This window comes from Trachinotus anak, unplaced genomic scaffold (genome assembly GCF_046630095.1).
Source record: "Trachinotus anak isolate AG129_WGS33_773 ecotype Australia unplaced genomic scaffold, CSIRO_AGI_Tana_v1 ptg000013l, whole genome shotgun sequence".
NCBI lineage: Eukaryota > Metazoa > Chordata > Actinopteri > Carangiformes > Carangidae > Trachinotus > Trachinotus anak.
Genome location: NW_027273864.1, coordinates 19,050,940 through 19,066,989, shown reverse-complemented (window position 1 = coordinate 19,066,989; position 16,050 = coordinate 19,050,940). Strand labels below are relative to the sequence as shown.

The 16,050-nt window shown below is 38.7% G+C and overlaps 1 protein-coding gene across 2 annotated transcripts; it reads left to right on the top strand.

Moving 5' to 3' along the window:
• The first annotated feature begins 8,724 nt into the window (after nucleotides 1-8,724).
• LOC139630498 (mucin-3A) lies at nucleotides 8,725-14,743 on the top strand. Of its 2 annotated transcripts, XM_071494018.1 has the most exons (9): nucleotides 8,725-9,796; nucleotides 10,013-10,137; nucleotides 10,342-10,406; nucleotides 10,498-10,700; nucleotides 10,841-11,006; nucleotides 11,121-11,285; nucleotides 11,925-11,995; nucleotides 12,095-12,177; nucleotides 12,310-14,743. In XM_071494018.1, exons 1-9 carry the CDS (start codon nucleotides 8,875-8,877, stop codon nucleotides 12,352-12,354), a joined length of 1,845 nt encoding a protein of 614 aa, XP_071350119.1. In that variant the 5' UTR covers nucleotides 8,725-8,874; the 3' UTR covers nucleotides 12,355-14,743. The 2 variants fall into 2 exon arrangements, with proteins under 2 accessions (XP_071350119.1, XP_071350120.1); XM_071494019.1 differs by lacking the exon at nucleotides 8,725-9,796 and having other exon boundaries at nucleotides 9,829-10,137.
• The last annotated feature ends 1,307 nt before the right edge of the window (nucleotides 14,744-16,050 follow it).

Sequence of the window (16,050 nt, the reverse complement as noted above, 5' to 3'; positions counted from 1 at the left end):
GAATCCAAGACTTCTCCACCTTCTTCAACATCTTCCAGTTCTATTCCAGCTACAACCATTCAGAATACTGAAACTGCAAAAACATCGATGCAAAGTGTTTCCTCCGCCAATATTTTGACGACTCCTTCAACATCACCAGTGACTTCCAATTCTGCAACTCAACCTGCTGTTTCACTGTCATCTACTATTGTTCCCACAAGTGAAGCAACCACAATCAAAGAAACAATGTCAACTAGTGTCACTCAAGCGACTTCTACACAGCCTACTTTCTCAACAAATACTGGGACAGTCACTGTAACAAATGAATCCAAGACTTCTCCACCTTCTTCAACATCTTCCAGTTCTATTCCAGCTACAACCATTAAGAATACTGAAACTGCAAAAACATCTATGCAAAGTGTTTCCCCCACCAATATTTTGACAACTCCTTCAACATCACCAGTGACTTCCAATTCTGCAACTGAACCTGCTTTTTCACTGTCATCTACCATTGTTCCCACAAGTGAAGCAACCACAATCAAAGAAACAATGTCAACTAGTGTCACTCAAGCGACTTCTACACAGCCTACTTTCTCAACACTGTCTGGGACAATCACTGTAACAAATGAATCCAAGACTTCTCCGCCTTCTTCAACACATTCCAGTTCTATTCCAACTACAACCATTCAGAATACTGAAACTGCAAAAACATCTAAGCAAAGTGTTTCCCCCACCAATATTTTGACAACTCCTTCAACATCACCAGTGACTTCCAATTCTGCAACTGAACCTGCTTTTTCACTGTCATCTACTATTGTCCCCACAAGTGAAGCAACCACAATCAAAGAAACAATGTCAACTAGTGTCACTCAAGCGACTTCTACACAGCCTACTTTCTCAACAAATACTGGGACAGTCACTGTAACAACGGAATCCAAGACTTCTCCACCTTCTTCAACATCTTCCAGTTCTATTCCAGCTACAACCATTCAGAATACTGAAACTGCAAAAACATCGATGCAAAGTGTTTCCTCCGCCAATATTTTGACGACTCCTTCAACATCACCAGTGACTTCCAATTCTGCAACTCAACCTGCTGTTTCACTGTCATCTACTATTGTTCCCACAAGTGAAGCAACCACAATCAAAGAAACAATGTCAACTAGTGTCACTCAAGCGACTTCTACACAGCCTACTTTCTCAACAAATACTGGGACAGTCACTGTAACAAATGAATCCAAGACTTCTCCACCTTCTTCAACATCTTCCAGTTCTATTCCAGCTACAACCATTCAGAATACTGAAACTGCAAAAACATCGATGCAAAGTGTTTCCCCCACCAATATTTTGACGACTCCTTCAACATCACCAGTGACTTCCAATTCTGCAACTCAACCTGCTTTTTCACTGTCATCTACCATTGTTCCCACAAGTGAAGCAACCACAATCAAAGAAACAATGTCAACTAGTGTCACTCAAGCGACTTCTACACAGCCTACTTTCTCAACACTGTCTGGGACAATCACTGTAACAAAGGAATCCAAGACTTCTCCACCTTCTTCAACATCTTCCAGTTCTATTCCAGCTACAACCATTCAGAATACTGAAACTGCAAAAACATCTATGCAAAGTGTTTCCCCCACCAATATTTTGACAACTCCTTCAACATCACCAGTGACCTCCATATCCTCAACTGAACCTGCTTTTTCACTGTCATCTACTGTTGTCCCCACAAGTGAAGCAACCACAATGGAAGAAACAATGTCAGCTAGTGTCACTCAAGGAACTTCTACACAGCCTACTTTCTCAACACAGACTGGGACAATCACTGTAACAAAGGAATCCAAGACTTCTCCACCTTCTTCAACACATTCCAGTTCTATTCCAGCTACAACCATTCAGAACACTGAAACTGCAAAAACATCGATGCAAAGTGTTTCCTCCGCCAATATTTTGACGACTCCTTCAACATCACCAGTGACTTCCAATTCTGCAACTCAACCTGCTGTTTCACTGTCATCTACTATTGTTCCCACAAGTGAAGCAACCACAATGGAAGAAACAATGTCAACTAGTGTCACTCAAGCGACTTCTACACAGCCTACTTTCTCAACAAATACTGGGACAGTCACTGTAACAAATGAATCCAAGACTTCTCCACCTTCTTCAACATCTTCCAGTTCTATTCCAGCTACAACCATTCAGAATACTGAAACTGCAAAAACATCTATGCAAAGTGTTTCCCCCACCAATATTTTGACGACTCCTTCAACATCACCAGTGACTTCCAATTCTGCAACTGAACCTGCTTTTTCACTGTCATCTACCATTGTTCCCACAAGTGAAGCAACCACAATCAAAGAAACAATGTCAACTAGTGTCACTCAAGCGACTTCTACACAGCCTACTTTCTCAACACTGTCTGGGACAATCACTGTAACAAATGAATCCAAGACTTCTCCGCCTTCTTCAACACATTCCAGTTCTATTCCAACTACAACCATTCAGAATACTGAAACTGCAAAAACATCTAAGCAAAGTGTTTCCCCCACCAATATTTTGACAACTCCTTCAACATCACCAGTGACTTCCAATTCTGCAACTGAACCTGCTTTTTCACTGTCATCTACTATTGTCCCCACAAGTGAAGCAACCACAATCAAAGAAACAATGTCAACTAGTGTCACTCAAGCGACTTCTACACAGCCTACTTTCTCAACAAATACTGGGACAGTCACTGTAACAAAGGAATCCAAGACTTCTCCACCTTCTTCAACATCTTCCAGTTCTATTCCAGCTACAACCATTCAGAATACTGAAACTGCAAAAACATCGATGCAAAGTGTTTCCTCCGCCAATATTTTGACGACTCCTTCAACATCACCAGTGACTTCCAATTCTGCAACTGAACCTGCTTTTTCACTGTCATCTACCATTGTTCCCACAAGTGAAGCAACCACAATCAAAGAAACAATGTCAACTAGTGTCACTCAAGCGACTTCTACACAGCCTACTTTCTCAACACTGTCTGGGACAATCACTGTAACAAATGAATCCAAGACTTCTCCGCCTTCTTCAACACCTTCCAGTTCTATTCCAGCTACAACCATTCAGAATACTGAAACTGCAAAAACATCGATGCAAAGTGTTTCCTCCGCCAATACTTTGATGACTCCTTCAACATCACCAGTGACTTCCAATTCTGCAACTCAACCTGCTTTTTCACTGTCATCTACTATTGTTCCCACAAGTGAAGCAACCACAATCAAAGAAACAATGTCAACTAGTGTCACTCAAGCGACTTCTACACAGCCTACTTTCTCAACACAGACTGGGACAATCACTGTAACAAATGAATCCAAGACTTCTCCGCCTTCTTCAACACCTTCCAGTTCTATTCCAGCTACAACCATTCAGAATACTGAAACTGCAAAAACATCGATGCAAAGTGTTTCCTCCGCCAATACTTTGATGACTCCTTCAACATCACCAGTGACTTCCAATTCTGCAACTCAACCTGCTTTTTCACTGTCATCTACTATTGTTCCCACAAGTGAAGCAACCACAATCAAAGAAACAATGTCAACTAGTGTCACTCAAGCGACTTCTACACAGCCTACTTTCTCAACAAATACTGGGACAGTCACTGTAACAAAGGAATCCAAGACTTCTCCACCTTCTTCAACATCTTCCAGTTCTATTCCAGCTACAACCATTCAGAATACTGAAACTGCAAAAACATCTATGCAAAGTGTTTCCCCCACCAATATTTTGACGACTCCTTCAACATCACCAGTGACTTCCAATTCTGCAACTGAACCTGCTTTTTCACTGTCATCTACCATTGTTCCCACAAGTGAAGCAACCACAATCAAAGAAACAATGTCAACTAGTGTCACTCAAGCGACTTCTACACAGCCTACTTTCTCAACACTGTCTGGGACAGTCACTGTAACAAATGAATCCAAGACTTCTCCGCCTTCTTCAACACCTTCTAGTTCTATTCCAGCTACAACCATTCAGAATACTGAAACTGCAAAAACATCTATGCAAAGTGTTTCCCCCACCAATATTTTGACAACTCCTTCAACATCACCAGTGACCTCCATATCCTCAACTGAACCTGCTTTTTCACTGTCATCTACTGTTGTCCCCACAAGTGAAGCAACCACAATGGAAGAAACAATGTCAGCTAGTGTCACTCAAGGAACTTCTACACAGCCTACTTTCTCAACACAGACTGGGACAATCACTGTAACAAAGGAATCCAAGACTTCTCCACCTTCTTCAACACATTCCAGTTCTATTCCAGCTACAACCATTCAGAATACTGAAACTGCAAAAACATCGATGCAAAGTGTTTCCTCCGCCAATACTTTGATGACTCCTTCAACATCACCAGTGACTTCCAATTCTGCAACTCAACCTGCTGTTTCACTGTCATCTACTATTGTTCCCACAAGTGAAGCAACCACAATCAAAGAAACAATGTCAACTAGTGTCACTCAAGCGACTTCTACACAGCCTACTTTCTCAACAAATACTGGGACAGTCACTGTAACAAAGGAATCCAAGACTTCTCCACCTTCTTCAACATCTTCCAGTTCTATTCCAGCTACAACCATTCAGAATACTGAAACTGCAAAAACATCTATGCAAAGTGTTTCCCCCACCAATATTTTGACGACTCCTTCAACATCACCAGTGACTTCCAATTCTGCAACTGAACCTGCTTTTTCACTGTCATCTACCATTGTTCCCACAAGTGAAGCAACCACAATCAAAGAAACAATGTCAACTAGTGTCACTCAAGCGACTTCTACACAGCCTACTTTCTCAACACTGTCTGGGACAGTCACTGTAACAAATGAATCCAAGACTTCTCCGCCTTCTTCAACACCTTCTAGTTCTATTCCAGCTACAACCATTCAGAATACTGAAACTGCAAAAACATCTATGCAAAGTGTTTCCCCCACCAATATTTTGACAACTCCTTCAACATCACCAGTGACCTCCATATCCTCAACTGAACCTGCTTTTTCACTGTCATCTACTGTTGTCCCCACAAGTGAAGCAACCACAATGGAAGAAACAATGTCAGCTAGTGTCACTCAAGGAACTTCTACACAGCCTACTTTCTCAACACAGACTGGGACAATCACTGTAACAAAGGAATCCAAGACTTCTCCACCTTCTTCAACACATTCCAGTTCTATTCCAGCTACAACCATTCAGAATACTGAAACTGCAAAAACATCGATGCAAAGTGTTTCCTCCGCCAATATTTTGACGACTCCTTCAACATCACCAGTGACTTCCAATTCTGCAACTCAACTTGCTGTTTCACTGTCATCTACTATTGTTCCCACAAGTGAAGCAACCACAATCAAAGAAACAATGTCAACTAGTGTCACTCAAGCGACTTCTACACAGCCTACTTTCTCAACAAATACTGGGACAGTCACTGTAACAAATGAATCCAAGACTTCTCCACCTTCTTCAACATCTTCCAGTTCTATTCCAGCTACAACCATTCAGAATACTGAAACTGCAAAAACATCTATGCAAAGTGTTTCCCCCACCAATATTTTGACGACTCCTTCAACATCACCAGTGACTTCCAATTCTGCAACTGAACCTGCTTTTTCACTGTCATCTACCATTGTCCCCACAAGTGAAGCAACCACAATGGAAGAAACAATGTCAGCTAGTGTCACTCAAGGAACTTCTACACAGCCTACTTTCTCAACACAGACTGGGACAATCACTGTAACAAAGGAATCCAAGACTTCTCCACCTTCTTCAACACATTCCAGTTCTATTCCAGCTACAACCATTCAGAATACTGAAACTGCAAAAACATCGATGCAAAGTGTTTCCTCCGCCAATATTTTGACGACTCCTTCAACATCACCAGTGACTTCCAATTCTGCAACTCAACCTGCTGTTTCACTGTCATCTACTATTGTTCCCACAAGTGAAGCAACCACAATCAAAGAAACAATGTTAACTAGTGTCACTCAAGCGACTTCTACACAGCCTACTTTCTCAACAAATACTGGGACAGTCACTGTAACAAATGAATCCAAGACTTCTCCACCTTCTTCAACATCTTCCAGTTCTATTCCAGCTACAACCATTCAGAATACTGAAACTGCAAAAACATCTATGCAAAGTGTTTCCCCCACCAATATTTTGACGACTCCTTCAACATCACCAGTGACTTCCAATTCTGCAACTGAACCTGCTTTTTCACTGTCATCTACCATTGTTCCCACAAGTGAAGCAACCACAATCAAAGAAACAATGTCAACTAGTGTCACTCAAGCGACTTCTACACAGCCTACTTTCTCAACACTGTCTGGGACAATCACTGTAACAAATGAATCCAAGACTTCTCTGCCTTCTTCAACACCTTCTAGTTCTATTCCAGCTACAACCATTCAGAATACTGAAACTGCAAAAACATCTATGCAAAGTGTTTCCCCCACCAATATTTTGACAACTCCTTCAACATCACCAGTGACCTCCATATCCTCAACTGAACCTGCTTTTTCACTGTCATCTACTGTTGTCCCCACAAGTGAAGCAACCACAATGGAAGAAACAATGTCAGCTAGTGTCACTCAAGGAACTTCTACACAGCCTACTTTCTCAACACAGACTGGGACAATCACTGTAACAAAGGAATCCAAGACTTCTCCACCTTCTTCAACACATTCCAGTTCTATTCCAGCTACAACCATTCAGAATACTGAAACTGCAAAAACATCGATGCAAAGTGTTTCCTCCGCCAATATTTTGACGACTCCTTCAACATCACCAGTGACTTCCAATTCTGCAACTCAACCTGCTGTTTCACTGTCATCTACTATTGTTCCCACAAGTGAAGCAACCACAATCAAAGAAACAATGTCAACTAGTGTCACTCAAGCGACTTCTACACAGCCTACTTTCTCAACAAATACTGGGACAGTCACTGTAACAAATGAATCCAAGACTTCTCCACCTTCTTCAACATCTTCCAGTTCTATTCCAGCTACAACCATTCAGAATACTGAAACTGCAAAAACATCGAAGCAAAGTGTTTCCCCCACCAATATTTTGACAACTCCTTCATCATCACCAGTGACTTCCAATTCTGCAACTCAACCTGCTTTTTCACTGCCATCTACCATTGTTCCCACAAGTGAAGCAACCACAATCAAAGAAACAATGTCAACTAGTGTCACTCAAGCGACTTCTACACAGCCTACTTTCTCAACAAATACTGGGACAGTCACTGTAACAAAGGAATCCAAGACTTCTCCACCTTCTTCAACATCTTCCAGTTCTATTCCAGCTACAACCATTCAGAATACTGAAACTGCAAAAACATCTATGCAAAGTGTTTCCCCCACCAATATTTTGACGACTCCTTCAACATCACCAGTGACTTCCAATTCTGCAACTGAACCTGCTTTTTCACTGTCATCTACCATTGTTCCCACAAGTGAAGCAACCACAATCAAAGAAACAATGTCAACTAGTGTCACTCAAGCGACTTCTACACAGCCTACTTTCTCAACAAATACTGGGACAGTCACTGTAACAAAGGAATCCAAGACTTCTCCACCTTCTTCAACATCTTCCAGTTCTATTCCAGCTACAACCATTCAGAATACTGAAACTGCAAAAACATCTATGCAAAGTGTTTCCCCCACCAATATTTTGACGACTCCTTCAACATCACCAGTGACTTCCAATTCTGCAACTGAACCTGCTTTTTCACTGTCATCTACCATTGTTCCCACAAGTGAAGCAACCACAATCAAAGAAACAATGTCAACTAGTGTCACTCAAGCGACTTCTACACAGCCTACTTTCTCAACACTGTCTGGGACAATCACTGTAACAAATGAATCCAAGACTTCTCCGCCTTCTTCAACACATTCCAGTTCTATTCCAGCTACAACCATTCAGAATACTGAAACTGCAAAAACATCTATGCAAAGTGTTTCCCCCACCAATATTTTGACAACTCCTTCAACATCACCAGTGACCTCCATATCCTCAACTGAACCTACTTTTTCACTGTCATCTACTGTTGTCCCCACAAGTGAAGCAACCACAATTGAAGAAACAATGTCAACTAGTGTCACTCAAGCGACTTCTACACAGCCTACTTTCTCAACAAATACTGGGACAGTCACTGTAACAAATGAATCCAAGACTTCTCCACCTTCTTCAACATCTTCCAGTTCTATTCCAGCTACAACCATTCAGAATACTGAAACTGCAAAAACATCGAAGCAAAGTGTTTCCCCCACCAATATTTTGACAACTCCTTCATCATCACCAGTGACTTCCAATTCTGCAACTCAACCTGCTTTTTCACTGCCATCTACCATTGTTCCCACAAGTGAAGCAACCACAATCAAAGAAACAATGTCAACTAGTGTCACTCAAGCGACTTCTACACAGCCTACTTTCTCAACACTGTCTGGGACAATCACTGTAACAAATGAATCCAAGACTTCTCCGCCTTCTTCAACACCTTCTAGTTCTCTTCCAACTACAACCATTCAGAATACTGAAACTGCAAAAACATCTATGCAAAGTGTTTCCCCCACCAATATTTTGACAACTCTTCCAACATCAACAGTGACTTCCAATTCTGCAACTGAAAGTACTTTTTCACTGTCATCTACCATTGTTCCCACAAGTGAAGCAACCACAATCAAAGAAACAATTTCAACTAGTGTCACTCAAGCGACTTCTACACAGCCTACTTTCTCAACACTGTCTGGGACAATCACTGTAACAAATGAATCCAAGACTTCTCCGCCTTCTTCAACACATTCCAGTTCTATTCCAGCTACAACCATTCAGAATACTGAAACTGCAAAAACATCTATGCAAAGTGTTTCCCCTACCAATATTTTGACAACTCTTCCAACATCAACACCAGTGACTTCCGTATCCTCAACTGAAAGTACTTTTTCACTGTCATCTACTCTTGTTCCCATAAGTGAAGCAACCACAATCAAAGAAACAATGTCAACGAGTGTCACTCAAGCGACTTCTACACAGCCTACTTTCTCAACACTGACTGGGACAGTCACTGTAACAAAGGAATCCAAGACTTCTCCGCCTTCTTCAACACCTTCCAGTTCTATTCTAACTACAACCATTCAGAATACTGAAACTGCAAAAACATCTATGCAAAGTGTTTCCCCCACCAATATTTTGACAACTCCTTCAACATCACCAGTGACTTCCAATTCTGCAACTGAACCTACTTTTTCACTGTCATCTACCATTGTTCCCATAAGTGAAGCAACCACGATCAAAGAAACAATGACACCTAGTGCCACTCAAGCGACTTCTACACAGCCTACTTTCTCAACAAATACTGGGACAGTCACTGTAACAAATGAATCCAAGACTTCTCCGCTTTCTTCAACACCTTCTAGTTCTCTTCCAACTACAACCATTCAGAATACTGAAACTGCAAAAACATCTATGCAAAGTGTTTCCCCCGCCAATATTTTGACAACTTCTCTAACACAATCTACTGCAGTCACAAATGAAAAATCAAGTAGCAGTCCACAAGCATCTACACCAAATGCAACAACTTCAAAGGCTTTTATATCAAACGCTACCATATCTGTGACAACACCATCTACAACTCCTCAGTGTAAAGATGAGGACTGTCAGTGTGCTGGGGGCACTTGTATGTTCAACACAACACTTGGAAAATGTAGCTGCTATTGCCAAGATTTTGTCTTTGGTAATGTTTGCTCTTTTGGAGAGAATGACACCTCTGCTCATATTGGTGAGATTTTTAATCCCCAAATACACTTATTCAAAATATTTAATCAACAAATATTTTTTGAATGCAGAATTAAGTTATAGGCTTTTATCAAAAGATTATTTTTAAATGTGTTTGCTTTTGGCTTTGACATATCTTATCCAAGTTTTTATTGTCAAATGTTATTTCTATGTATAATGTTATTGAAGTTTCAACATAATGCTGTCATATTTTTTGTAGATACTGGAGCAATACCAACTCGACGAGCAAATTTTACTTTGGAAATCCAGGTGTCTTTTCAGCCAGCATTTAACGATTTAAGCTCTCCTTTATCACTAGAATTCATCAACACATTAAAACTGCAGGTAGAGATTTTTTTTCATTGTGAATGAAGTGATCCAGTTTCACAGAATTGCTCATGTCTTTAAATGTATTTCTTAATCATGAAATAATTGCAGAACTTGCTTCTATAGAGTGTGCTTTGCTGTCTACTGTTTTTGATGTTAATATCCAAAAATAAGCATTTATTGCTTTAATTCTGATTTAATAACATTTGCTGTGTGTTCCAGCTTGAAGCTCTATGCAGAGAAGCAGATCCACAATCCTTTGATAAAGTAGAAATCATCAAGTTATCGTAGGTTTTATTAAACTTTATTGATTCAATGTACTTTTTGATCAAGTACAGGAAATTTTCTTTTGGTAATTTTTCTATTTTGCTGCTGTAGACAAGGGAGTGTTATTGCAGAGAGTGTGGCAGAGTACAACTATCCAAACAATGAAACGCAAATTGAGTTTGTCAACACTCAGCTTGAAGGGGTGTTGACTAACATCTTGAATGACACAAGTAACCTCAGGAAGATTTCCCAGGCCTTTAATAGCAGCAGTGTGACATTGAATGGACTCATCTTCCAACCACCTGCAATTACCAGTAAGTGTACTATTTGTCAGTCCTAATCATGCACCTTTGACATGTTGCTGCTTTGTACAGTCAGTGTTTCTTAATTCAGTATTAGTCCAAATCTTTATATTTGTATTGTGGTAAAATAATATATTTTTTTAATCAATCAGATGTTACAGACCTGGAGCCTTATGTTAACTGCACTCAGTTTGCTAATTACACTGCTGAGATTAGTAATGGTAAATGGCAGTGTGTTGGCCCTTGCAAAACAAACCCTGATTACTGTCATCAACATGGCCAATGTTTCAATGACATTCACAGAGGGCCTACCTGTAGGTAAGACAAACCATCTGCTTTTATTTTAACTGCAACAATCTTAAATATGTTGATAATGTTTGCCATCATATACACTTTGTCAGTATAATTAACTCTTGCGGCTCTTTAACCCAGGTGCTTTGAGTCTAGCCTGGAACAGTTTTATGGCCCACAGTGTGACCTCTCCCGCTGGGGTCCAGGTTTCTATGGAGCACTGTTTGGATCACTGGCAGCAGCACTCCTGCTCTTGATTATCATTGTCATAGCTGTCATTGTCAAAAAGAAATACATAAGAGTTTGGTGAGTAATGATGTCATAAATGCATCTTCGAATATAGTTATGTGCAAATGCTCAACAAATTTTGTTTCTTGTCACCTGTAATCAGTGTTGGGGAGCAACGAGTTACATATAACAACATTATGTAATTAAATTACAAAATAAATGTAATTTTACAGTGTTGCAGTTACTGAGAAAAAAAAATTGTAATTAAATTACATTTTTGGTAAAATCTTATATGTTGAATATAACATTCATTCTTTTGCTTTGCATCTTCTGGCCATGCAGGAAGGCTTTCTTTCACATGTTTGCAGACAATCCAGGTCAGATAGGTCATAGGCGTCAGATCAAATAACAATCATTAACATAATTTAGCATTGTGTTTTCATTACATATTAATTTGGAAAGGGCAGTGTGTTGTGAAATATCTACATTGTACCAATAGTGTAAATTAAGTATACTGAAAAGTAATAAAAAATTAATCAAATGTAATAAGTTACATTACTTTAATGAAGAAATTAAAACAGATATATTCTTATTACATTTTTAAAAGGGTTTTGGAAATCTGTAACTTAATACATTTCAGTGTAACCTTCCCAGCACTGCCTGTAATCATAAAGTTACAAACACTGAAAAACTAGTCATTCTGTCTCTCTATTTTAGGAAAAGGAACAACTCCAGTGACAGAAGACTGTCTGCTTTTGAGGAAGACTTCTTTGATTTCTCCGATACAGGTGTGTCCTTGTCTATCTATTTTAAAAATTCAGCAAACAACTTCTCAGTAAGGACTTTTAACATTCGCAGTTTCAACATGATCATATTCTTTTGCCCAGGGGGTCACAACTTAGGATTGGCAGGCACTTACACATCTGAGGGTTTTAGACCACATCTAGAAAATGTTGACACCCAACTGCAGGTATTCTAATTTACTATTCTGGTATTACATATATAAAGTCTAAGTAACTACTGAGAAGTACAAGAACAGGTAAATGCAAGATCATAGTTAAAATACTGATATTAATATGTGAACCTCCTTGTGTTTCCTCAGGTCACAACAAGACGTCCAGAGGTTACGTACATGAATGCTAGATAAAAGCTACAGTGTGGAGAATTTTGTTTTAATTAGAAGAATATTTTTCATGTCACCAATTAAGAAAATTATAGTTCACATGAACTAAAATACAAGTAATTTGGTGTTATAATATTTAGGATTTTATTTATATCAATTGTTGTCCACTGTAGCTTCTTCTGCCCATATATAAAAATGAGCATGTACATTCAGACTCCAGTATTTTTATTGAATTCACAGAACAGCTGTTCTGTAAAAAAAAAAAAAAAAAAAAAAAAATATTCAGTGTCTTCCTAAAACCTTTGCCCAGCAGCTGTTTCAGTCCTGTTGTCTTTATGGTGAAACATGTTGTTACCTTGCCATAGCAGTACAAGTTGTATTTATGTAAAACACAAAATCTCAGTAACACATAATCTATAGCCCACATACTGAGGCAAAAATTCACTTTGACCCGACTCAGTGACGCATTGCTATCATTTCACTTCCCACACACAGCCTGTAGCTGCTGGTAGCTGGAGTTTGCAAGAATGTTATTGTAGTTAAAAGCTTGAATTTAAACTTTTATAAAGGCATGTTCAAAACTAGCTAATGCAAATAAAGGGTGTATGAATGTTTGAGCATGAGTACACTACAGAGAATAAGAAATGGGTGTTAATTATAAGAGACCAATTTAAGCTATGAGACCAATTTGTATAATTTGCAATCAAGCTCTGGCCATTTTAATGAGTGATTAAATACCACAGGGGACACCAAACATGCCCATTTTCAACAGTTTTACTGTCAGAGCTCGGAGGTAAAGCATCATATCAGGTACCATAACTGTAAAATCAATGTAATCAGCATTTTTAGCTACAAATATATATTTTCTTTTTCTTTAAAAAAAAAAAACTTAAATACCAATAGCTTAATTTATGTCACACTGTGAAAATTTAGCAAGTGGATCTTGTATTTGAGCACCCCAGATCTATAGCATTCAAATACACGGGGTGAACACAATTTCAAATGTCTGTCCAACCAGTACAGTAGCCATGCGTCACTTCAGCTGTGGCAGAGAGGTGTTTTTTCTTAAGTAATCATCAAGGGTTTCTGTGTTCATGTCCATTAGTAAAAATCAGCCAAGTTAGAAGGATGGTGGTTGCTTGTGGATGTCTCTCAGAATCATTACAATATCCTGTCACTAGATGGCATACATGCACTCATTTTAATGATGTTTTGACTTTTTAATATGAGAAGAGGGTGGGACAGTGGAAAACAGAGGGGCCAAGTCAGTTTAATAGAATATTTTATGATCTTTCAAGTGAATAACATTGATATAAAGATGGGTCATGGTCAAATCAACATCAGCTGTTTGATTATGTTGCAGAAATGGATCTGTGTACTATCAGCATCAGGTAATTACAGCTTTATCGGTATAATAACAGTCCAATATTTTTGTTCCTGCCAATCTAACTAATTGTCTTACTGGCATCGGTGAGATCTGTTCTGAAGCTGTACCACTGCACCTCAAAATGCTGGTGTACATCTCTGCTGCTGTAGCTCAACAGAAATACAAAGTTCACTCATGTCTTATTATGAACTATGGGTGGCTATTTGTCTCCAACTAGTGGCTGAAGACAAAAGACACATTTGTGATCTGAGTAAAATTTAACCAGCAGCACTTCAGCCTGAGTTATATATTGACAACTGTGTCCACCCCTCACAGCAAATGATAAGAAAACTTATACAAAAACAAATGTTGATGCAAACAATCAGTAGATTTTTAATCTAGCTTCATGTTTTTGTAAAGTGGTAAGGGAATCAGAATACCCATGCAGATGCGACAGAACATGCAAACTCTAATTCTCTTGCCTCTTGGAAATATGAAAAATTGCAGCTATGCAGTTTCTTGCTATAGAAAAAAGTTGTACTGTACATAACAAATACAAACACGCATGTTTATGGCATATAAGGTCATCAGTCTGGGGTAGAGGCAGATAATGCAGAAGTAATTTGTTGAGCATTCCATGTTTTCTGTTGCTATGACCATTTCATATTTTTATAATTGAGGTTTATTTTTGTTTTTCCAGTTCTCATTGTTTGGTAATAATTCTGAGACAGCAACAGTAGCCTGATATAAATTTACTGGGAACTACCCCATTCTAAATATTTACTACTTGTGAAAGAATGTAAGACCCACAATGGATTAGCTAAAAATCACATTATGAAAAAATGTTGGTATATAGTTTAATGTAGTGTAAAACTGCATGTTATATATAAGGAGTGTGAGTGGCCTAAAACCCTTTAAGTTTATTAAGTTATTGCTTATTGAGTTATTGAGTATTTTTTTAGAATCACAATATGTAGGCTCATGTCTGCAGAGGAAGCTCTTTTGACAGTTTAAGATGTATTTACTCTTGAAAAAAATAAAGTTGCATTTAACCATTTACCAATGTCTTTTTTGTTGTGTGTATAAACATATAACAGTAGCTTGATATTCTAATTCAGTTTCTAAACTTGAGAGTGAGACCCTTCAGTATTACAATCATATCTGCATAAACTGTGAAAGATCTTTTATTATTACTCTACATACCTCTTTGTTCTTCCTAACTTTGTAGCAAAATTAAATGTAATTTGCTTGATCAGTTTCAAAGTGCAGCTGTAGAAGCCATGACCATTATTATTGTGCCCATTTCACATATTTACTATAGCATAAAGGATATACAGTATTGTAATATCAAAGTTATATTAGTATTTAAGTTTTTTGCTTCTTACTGTCACACATGAGGATGATTATTTCTTAAATATTATTTCTACAACCACTAAATCTTTATGCACTGCAGAGCAATGCATCACTGCAGACTTGTGTTAAGCATCAGACACAGAAAACAGGATAGCTCTCTTCCTCTCAGACAAGTGCAGACTCACCAGCAGGGGATGTATAGCAATAAGACAATAATCATAATTACTGTAATCATTCTTATCATTAAAATGAGTTTGTTCCACTTGTTAATCCATCAAGAGTGCCAGCCAAGGAGTGGAATTTTAATCCCACATTCTTGATGCCTGAACTGAACACAAGTTAGACCAAAAACCTAGTGGTAAAGTTAAGATTCAAATTGTGCTGATTAAAAAAAATGCTCAGTCAGGTTTATGTATAATTGTTGCTTTAAGAGGAATAAGAAAGGACAGAATCAACCACAGAAGCAGTTTGGGACACAAAGTGACTTTCACACAGAATTGTAATGATCCCTTGTGCCACTCTGCGCCAAGTCTGAGAAAACGTTTCTTAAGTCAAGTCAAAAGTCATGAAAACGGTGAAAGTAGAGCCCAAGCAAGTTCTTGCCTGGAGCACTATTATGCCTTTTATTGCCACATCAGTGCAATAATGTGTTTTGCTTTGTATTTGTTCAGAAACTAATCTCAAACCACACGCCATGTTAATTCATCTGGCACTTGATCTTTCTTGCCTCCAGCAGACTATATTTAAAATGAGCAGCTTGTCTTTCTTTAGTTGCTATGGTCACCACCCATGCTGTCGCCTAGCAGCTCACTTAAGAATGAACCAGGTGAAAGGGTTTACAGTTGGCCTAGATAGTTCAGACTGCTGCCTTTTGTTCCATTGAGAGAATAATGTAAGATCAATAACGATCAGCTAAGCAAACCTATATAAGTGGTCACTGCCTTGCTGAGGTTATGGTGGATAATAGCAGCTGGGTTGCAGCTTATTTTGTAATTCTTTGA

Bases quoted from the DNA above. Each gene is read 5' to 3' on its own strand.
- LOC139630498 (XM_071494018.1), top strand. From the start codon at position 8,875: ATGCAAAGTGTTTCCCCTACCAATATTTTGACAACTCTTCCAACATCA. The intron at 10,701-10,840 runs GTAAGTGTACTA...TTAATCAATCAG, and splicing joins CCAACCACCTGCAATTACCA to ATGTTACAGACCTGGAGCCT. The intron at 11,996-12,094 runs GTGTGTCCTTGT...TCTTTTGCCCAG, and splicing joins CTTTGATTTCTCCGATACAG to GGGGTCACAACTTAGGATTG.